Here is an 8572-nt window from a genome sequence, read left to right on the forward strand (position 1 = left end):
GGGAGAGAGACCTCTGCATCCGATGGAAAAGTGACCCCCAGGACAGTGAATTGGAAAGGGATCCTATCTAAGAGGTGGAGTTTAGCCGCAGCAGAAGCAGCCACTGGCTGTGACTTTCCCCCTTTTCTTATCTCCCTGTGCATCTGAGGGAAGGGGGGAGTGGAAGGAAGGAGTTGTGTTTTAAAACTGTTTTATTCTTTTACTCTTTTAGTTATTATTCTATTAGCAATAATTTAGTTTTTACTTTAAGTTTATCAGCAATAAATTTAAGTTCTATTCACTTTGAGTCTGTTTGCCTGTGAGAATTAATTAGTGGGTGAATCTCCCAGTTCTTATCTCTACTCAGGAATTCTCTGATTGGTTTTTTTCCCCCCTTAACTCAGAAAAGAACAAAAGGGGGGAGGAAGGGAGAAAGCAGTTTTCAGTAAGTGTTTAAAATCCGGCCAGAGTCAAAACCACGGACACACAAGTATTAAGGGAGTCCTTTCACTGCCTCCTCGACTAAAGGGACAATCTTTCTTAACTAGTTATGAGCCCAGATCTAGGCACATGAGGATGAAGATGGAGGTTAAGTAGGAGGAAGGCAGATCCAGGGAGGGCAGTGGGGAAGCACCAGGTACTTAAGTAGCAGTTCTGCAGTGCTCTTGCTCTGTCAGGCATGACAGAGCTTCCACATGTAAAAAAATCCTCACTGAAGTTAAGCCCAAGGTAAAACTAAGGGCAACTATCTCTAAAAGGTTGAGGCTCCAGCACTCCTGTGTGCAAACCCAGCCTGGTACTTGGGAGGCAGCAGCTGACCAAGGAGACACTGCTCTTCCTTTAGCCACTAAAGAGATAAAGAGCTACCGATGCAAAGTCAGTCTGTATACACAACTTTCCCATGGCACAGGTGGACAACCCAGCACCAGTCCCGAGGTGGATGCTTTTCCTGTTTAAACAACTTTTCCTTCATCCTCCAAAGTTCCATCCATAATCACCACCCATCATCACCATCCCAGTAAATATAGGAAGACCCAAGACACAAGGTGTGCACATGTCCAGGGTCAACCTAAGTCATCTGGAAGAGCTTCTCCTTCATCAGAGTCTCATCTATATCAAACAGCAGTACGTCTCCACTCCTGACACACTCCCCTGGACATAGGATACAAGAAAACTATCCTGTTGTCCTTGATATCTTTACAAAAAGAAGAGAAACCCCTGCATTAAGGGACCATTTTCTCTGAAGTTTCTTGGGCTAGGGCTCTATCATTTGGAGAATTCTGATAGGGTTGCAGTCTTGCACTCTACAGTTCACATCATGTTTTCACAAGTGAGAAGAATTAATGTCTAAAATACCTTAACTGCTAAAACCTACAAAGCCTGCACACACTGGGGAGCAAGTGCAAAGGAGTTTGAAATAATAGCTCCAAATGAAAATCCCACTAGGCAGGTTGCAGGCATAAAATCAAATGCCAGTCATTTCATTTACACAGGCAGTGAATGCTATCATTCACTTATCGAAATTCATGAGGCCTAACAAAAATAAATATTACTAGCTTAAATAGTTACAGGTTCAAATTGCAAATGGCAAGGAACTATTTCTATGACTTGTTATAGCAATCAGATAATGCAGGCCACACTGACCTCCAGTTTGAAAGAAACTTTGCTCTAACCTAAGAAAAGTAAATACAATTCAGCAAATACTACACAAGAAACTTTGGGTTGCAGCATAAAAGATAGAGATGATGGAGCCTAAATTACAATGACTTTTCAGCTTTCTTTAAAAAGCCAAATGGGAAAATTTAATAATTAATGATTTGAGTAGGCTACTGGCTCAAATGATATTGCTGTCTTGAGCAAATACATCTTTTGAAAAGAAAATGTCTGCTGACATTTCTTCATGTGGACTGAGCAGAAGGAAGCAGCCAGTGACATGTGCCAAAAACAAATCTATTTCAGATTGTCCTGAATGTCCATTCATTCAAATTTGATATTTCACCTACATCCCACACTATATCATCTTAGGATCTTGTCTCACTCTTTCACTCTTGCACCTAAAACCCAGCACTTAAAACGTTTGCAGATCTCTCGTTCCATCTGGCATGATCCATACTCATCCCTGTTCTGAGATGGTTACCTTCAGGGAAATGGGAGGTTTTTTGTTGGTTCACATGCTTTTTGGTTGGTATCTGTCACATACCAATTACTTTAATTTTATTCAAAGGTTTGAGACCAGAATATTTCCTTTGTCAGCATAAACTCTTGCTTACTCCTTCACTAGCTTGTAATGGCTTAACTGTTGTAAGAAAGTCACCTATTTAACTGTCATGAGACTTTTCAGCAGGCCTGCATAGAAAACTCATTTCCATCTAAATATTTTGGGGTTCTTTGAGCAAAGCAAACACCTGTTTTGTATCTCATCTATCCATTTAAAACACCTTTGAAATCTTTTGTGATTTCTATGAAACAACGCTGCATCAGAGAAAGAGTTTTTCCTCTAGTAACATATCAAATCAGAAATACATTTCAAAACAAAGCCTTAGAGTCTAATACAGTCTTCTCACATTTCAGTGCTGTGGAGTCTTGCCTGGCACAAACACAGAAGATATAAATACAGCTAGTAGAAGTACAACCTTCCAGCACAGCTCTTGTTTAAGCAGCTCTTGTGTAAAATAGCCTACTTTTTGTGGTACAGATTTTCCATGCTTCTATATGTCTACTTGGGCTGTCAGCAAGCAAGTACCAGCAGTTCTACAGCCTTTTGTCAAAAGGCTCACTAAGTGGATAATACTCTCTGCATAGATTATATATGAGTGCAGGTTCTCACCACAACCATACTATTCTGTGGGAAGCCCCTAGAATATTTGTGACTATCTGCCTGAAGATAATTTGAAGGGGAAATCCCCTCAAGAGAGAGATTTCTTCCTATGAAAGACAACTGATGGTAGAAGGATTGGAGTTTGGGGCCTTTTAGGATCACTTTTGCTTGAGGTGCAAAAAATATCTGTAAGGAAGAGCCTCATCCCACTGGCTCTGTGAAAAAAATATTGGGATCTAAACCAAAATAAGGAGCAGTAGGTAGAAAGGCCACTTAACCCTCTCTTCTTGCATTCATACTCACACAGTCAATTCAAAATGCTTTCATCTGTATTGAGACAACAACACAGATGCATGGCCAGAATCCATTCCACTGCAGGAGTCACAGCAGCTAATATCAATGGATGACAAGAAGTTTTCTTGGCCAAAGGGAAATTTACACCTTTGTAAGATTACTTCCTGTAGAACAGTAACAATCACTTCACTGGTGATTGACCCTTGGGACATACAGATTTGGAAAATAAGTGCTGGATTTTAACAGAAGGAACAGGGAGAAAAAGTGCAGAGCCAACCAGTGGCTGGAGAGATGCCATGCACATTAAGTATCTGCCTAATCGCTGCTGACATGCTGCAGGCTATCACAACTCAAGAACTGTAGGTACCTCACCTCACTGCAATGTTAAGTGGCAGGGAAAAGAAGTCTTTAAATATCCCTGCATACCAAAGCTGATTTTAAAAGCAGTACCAGAGGAGGGTGCACTGCCATCATATCCCAGTTGAGTTTCTTCCCTTTAGAAGGATCTCTGTTGCTTGCAATAAAAACCCCAGGTACTTGAAATACAAACCTCTATGTTTCATCCACTAAATGTAGAGCAAGAAGCAGGAGGGCTGGATGACCTGTGACCAACGACAGCAAGTTCAGGTTCCCCAAAATGCCATGGTAGCACCTACTGCATCACTGCTTAGATTATGCAACACAACACCCAGCCACCACAGAGTCTGCCCGTCCCAACCTTCCTTCTGGATACACACAAGTACATGACATACTAACAAGATGTATCCATCAGCCTGATGGATGCAGAACGGTGCAATCCAGTGAAGAGCAGGACTGAGGGAATGATGCAACAGCACAGAAAACAGACTCATTCCATATTGTAAAACTCACAGGACACCATTCAACTAAACTGACTCCATTACTTTTTCAAGCCAGATCGTTTTGCCAGGAAAGATAAAGTGGTAACCCTGGACTTGCTAGGGATTTGAGGGTGTCAGCAAGAAGCGGGTATAAAGAGGGCAAAGGAGAGAAAATAAAGTAACATTTTAAAAAAGAACAATCAAAGATTTCACATTATTAACATTTTTTTACTGGGGAAAAAGATGACATTTGTTTCTTTTTAAACTGTCTGGGGTAATTTTTTGAGTCTTTAGTCCAAGTTTCAAAACTACATCCAGAGAATGGAAGCACTTCAGCTTGTCTCTGCTCCAGATGCGAGTAGCCACCTGGTTCCTCACTCAGCTGAAAACAGCAGTGATGGGTAACTGAGTAAACCTGTCAAGATTTACAGCCATAAAACCCATTTAAGGAAGGAAAAGCAGACATAATCAGAAATACAATAACCTCAGCACATCTGTGATAAGAAACTTTTTTTGAGATAAAAAAGTGTGCAAAACCCTTCTAAATGGAACCATCTTTGCAATCTTTGCAATCAACTATTTCAGAAAAGATCAAAGGCACTGACTTGCTCCACTGTTGTTGTGGTGGCTGAACACCTATATTCCACTAAAATTTCTGTGTCAAGGACTGTGTAGCAGCTTGACTATTCACATTTATCTGATGCAATATTTCAAACCAAATATCCCCCCTTCTTTCATCCTATAAGAATATTTGGCTCATATAAATCTTGAAGAATCACCAAACTCTGAATCAGTTTACTGCAAGCCTGCAGTACACAATACAAACATGTGCCTTTGTGGTCTTGGAAAACAAACAGTTGTAACAGGCCTGGCTATTACAGACACCATTTTAATATGAATCCGTGACTATATATATGTGCACACACCTGTATATACACAGATATGTACACACACATACCAGCACACGGACAGGCTACCACAAACAACACAGCTCTCGTGTTGGTGAGCATGTTAGGTGAGCATCAGGCCCTCAAGCAATAAAGAGCAAGAAGCCCCTGAACACTTTCAAATGCTCCAGAGCCTATTAATATATTAAACAATATTAGATGGGCAGGAGCCCTATCAGCCTCAGATATGACTGATCACATTTTTGCAGGCTCACATAGTGCACAGCTCACTGGGCAAGTCACGAATGCCCAAAATATCACTGCCTAAAGTTAATTTAGCTTAACTACTTTCTACTGCAGCCAAATGGACATGAGAAAACTTAAATCATAGCTCTTCCTTGGGTATATAAATGCTTCAAGAAGAAAGAAAAAACTAACACACAAAACTAAACAGTAAACCCATTACTTTTAAGAGGAGCTTTATGCTATAATGGGATGAACAGAAAACCTTTTTACCATATATTCCCTATAACTGACTTCAGCCTTTCCCCAGAATATCACATTTAGAAGAGAAGGAAAAAAATCACCCATTGACTAACAAGCCAGTTAAGGAAACATTTCTACAGCTTTGTAACAGAAACCTGACAAAGCTGAAAAACGTTGACAGTTCCACTAAGCATTTCCCTCTACACTCATCTAATAAATTGGGATTGTATACTGTACATCAGTAACCTGCAACGGGTAATCGGTTTAAAATTGAAATCAGAGACTTTATGCTCTGAAAGGATGTATAAGACTCTGTACAGTATAAATATGGTTTTGAAATACTGCTATATAATACTGAAGACTTTTATGGCCAGCTGAAGTGGACATACCTAAAGACACTTACTAGGGTTCAGCCCTTTAATGTTTTGAATGTCAAGGAAGATTGGCCAGAGTTTTAAGCTTTTCAGAAGAAATATGTTAAACACTAAATTCCTATTATGTTGTAGTGTGAATAAAAACGTACTTGCAATTGGAATATGCTCATTCAGTACAGGGAGTGGCATCTTCAGAAAACTGGAAGAAGGCTGCATACACTTCTAAGTGAGATTTATCATTAACCTTCAGGATGCATGCAAACATTAAGAGCATAACTGCACATAGCAAATTAGAATCAAGGAGAGTGTAAAAATACGTATCTCCCAAACTTGTTATCCCAGGGTCTGTTGGGAACAGGATTTTGAAGTACCCATGAAGGCAAACTCTCTCATTCCACAATGAAAAGAGGAGCTTTTCCATCAGTGGTGACAATACCACCCTCAAGATTTCTGACAGTGCTGATGCTGACCATATGAGGCTGCTATTAACCCTTCTGGATGTTGTGGCTAGCAATTTCTTTATTTAAAACTATTTAGTGATCCTAGATGTTTTGTTGGTTTTTTTGTTTTGTTTTTCTCTGGGTGCCATAGCCAATGCTCCATGAATCATCTCCACTTTCCAAAAAATGACCTTTGCATAACCAGAGATTTTAATTTTGAACACTAGACTTCTAACAGATCCCTGCCTTCAGACAGATGCTCAAGACTTATAGTCCAGCATGTTTCCAAACAAAGTGGGATATCTGGGAGACTCACCTTCCTAGCCTACCTCCCCTTCCAAAAAATCACACCAGCAGGTGCTATCTGAAGATAATTCATATTATCAATCAGAACAATGGACATTTACATAAGGAGCAACAAATTCCATCATTTACATCCCATCATACTGTACTAGATCAGCATTTCATTCACACCATTGTGAATCTCTAGCAATCTATGTTGAATACAAGCTGCTTTCAGCCTTTGCATCCTTCACTGGTTCCTGACCAAAGTTAAGCATTGCTTTAAACTGGGAGCTTTTCTTCTCCCAGGGTGCTTTTCCTCTACTAAGTCTTCTGATAAGTCCTTAAAAATGAATGCTCTGTAAAAGCCACTATGGAGAAAGCCAAAGCATAGAATTACTTGTGAACTAAAGGGTGTGAAAGGAATTCATTTTTAAAGAACTGAACGCCAGGATGAATACATTTATTTATACCACAGTGCACCAAAGTTCCAATATCAATAGCTGAGTCATTGGGCCATATCTAAGCATAAAAGATAAAGACATGCTTTGTGGACATTTATTGGCAGCAATGGCTCCTACTCACATTAGAAGTGCACCAGATGACATCAACTAGGTCGAATTAAGAGAAAACAGTTTTAATTCTAACAAAGAGCCTCTAACCCAGACAAGAGACAGACTATGCTCCGAGGCTCTTTTCAATCAATAGGAAAAGAAGAAGCTTGCCAGTTTCATAATTTTTTTGAGATGTAGATAAACTTTCTTTTCATCGGCCTTTTTTTGTTGTGTTTTGGGTTTTGGTTTGTTGTTGGTTTGTGGTGGTTTTTTGGTGGTTTTTGTTTGTTTGTTTGTTTGTGGGATTTTTGGTTTTGTGTGTGTGTGTTTTTGGTTTGTTTGTTTGTTTGTTTTGTTTTTAAGTTACATAGACATTTCCTCTATGGTCCCTCACGCCAAGAGCGGGCACACAACGGGGACAAACGCCTCTCAATTTGGAAGCGTCTCTCCAGCCTCCGGACGGATTTTGTCCCTCGCCAGGCTGAGTGCAGAGATACCAACTCCGTCAACGCAGAGCGCGCTGCTCCCGCTGGAGGTGATCGGTATTAGAAACGTTTCCCGTTTAACACGGCATGACCCATCACCTTTTGTGCCCCGTGCACTTTCTGTCAGGGCGATGAGCTGCCAAATATTTCCCGCGAGGAAGCGGGGCCGCGCACAGAGCCGAGCCATCGGCCGCGGGCAGGCTGGCGCTTGAGGACAGTGAGATGCCGAGCGCCTGCTGCCAGCTCGAGAAGCGCATTCCCGTGTTAAAACACCTCCAAACGCGGGGGGAATCTGCTCACATCTGAGGAATGCCTCCCGCACAAGGGGCGCGGAGCCACAGCGCTGTCTCCACCGCACCCGCACGACGGGGCGGACCGAGCGCGGGCAGAGCGCCCGCAGCCGGGGCGGAGGCGCTCCTTCGCTGCCTGCCCTTGCGAGGGGGACTCGGGTCCCGCCGCCCCGCTGCAGGAGATGCGACTGCCAGAAGAGACGGATGTCCCGGCAGCGCTGCCCCGGCCGCTCCCCGCCGCCGGCCCCGGGCACGCAGGGGCCGCACTACTCACCACCGCGTGCTGTCGTGGTAGTGCTGCAGCACCGAGTACCCGAAGAAGGAGCTGTTGGGACCCTGGAAAACCACGGGGCGACCCACGTCCACGTTGTAGCAGCGCACCAGGGCCACCCACAGCAGCGGCCACAGCACTCGCACTCCGCGCCGCCGCGCCTCCGGCATCCTGCCAGCCCCGAGGCAGCCGCCCGTACCGGCGCCTCTAAGCGAATGAGCCCCGGCCCGCCAAGCCCGCACTGCCCCCGACGCCGACTCCCAGCTGCCGCGGCCAGGCGCGGCGCTTTCCTGCCCGCACACCCCGCGGCTCGGCTCGGCTCGGCTCGGCCCCGCCTGGCCCGGCCCGGCCCCGCCGCGCCCCGTGGGGACTGCTCGCCCTGCTCGCCCCGCCCGCCCCGCGCCCCCTGGCGGCCCCTGCAGGACCCACCGCGCCAGTCCCGGACCCACCGCCCCTCGGCTCCGAAACGAGCCATCCTCGGCTCCGGCACCCGGCCCCTCCCACGCACCGCCACACCGGCACCCTCAGCGTCCCGCACTTCCACGCAACTCTCTTTCAGCTGTGGCTTTCTCT

At 44.2% G+C, this 8572-nt stretch overlaps 1 protein-coding gene across 1 annotated transcript in view; it reads right to left on the reverse strand.

Annotated features, from left to right (window-relative positions):
• ITGA9 (integrin subunit alpha 9) overlaps positions 1–8182 on the reverse strand; it is a 213465-nt gene extending 205283 nt beyond the window's left edge. The window contains 1 exon segment of the mRNA XM_050325002.1: positions 8003–8182. Within this exon segment, the coding sequence (XP_050180959.1) occupies positions 8003–8169 (167 nt within the window). The 5' untranslated portion in view covers positions 8170–8182.
• Positions 8183–8572: the final 390 nt, after the last annotated feature.

The sequence above is a fragment of the Myiozetetes cayanensis genome, unplaced genomic scaffold, assembly GCF_022539395.1.
Source record: "Myiozetetes cayanensis isolate MyiCay16 unplaced genomic scaffold, myiCay2020 scf1, whole genome shotgun sequence".
In the NCBI taxonomy this organism is placed as follows: Eukaryota; Metazoa; Chordata; class Aves; order Passeriformes; family Tyrannidae; genus Myiozetetes; species Myiozetetes cayanensis.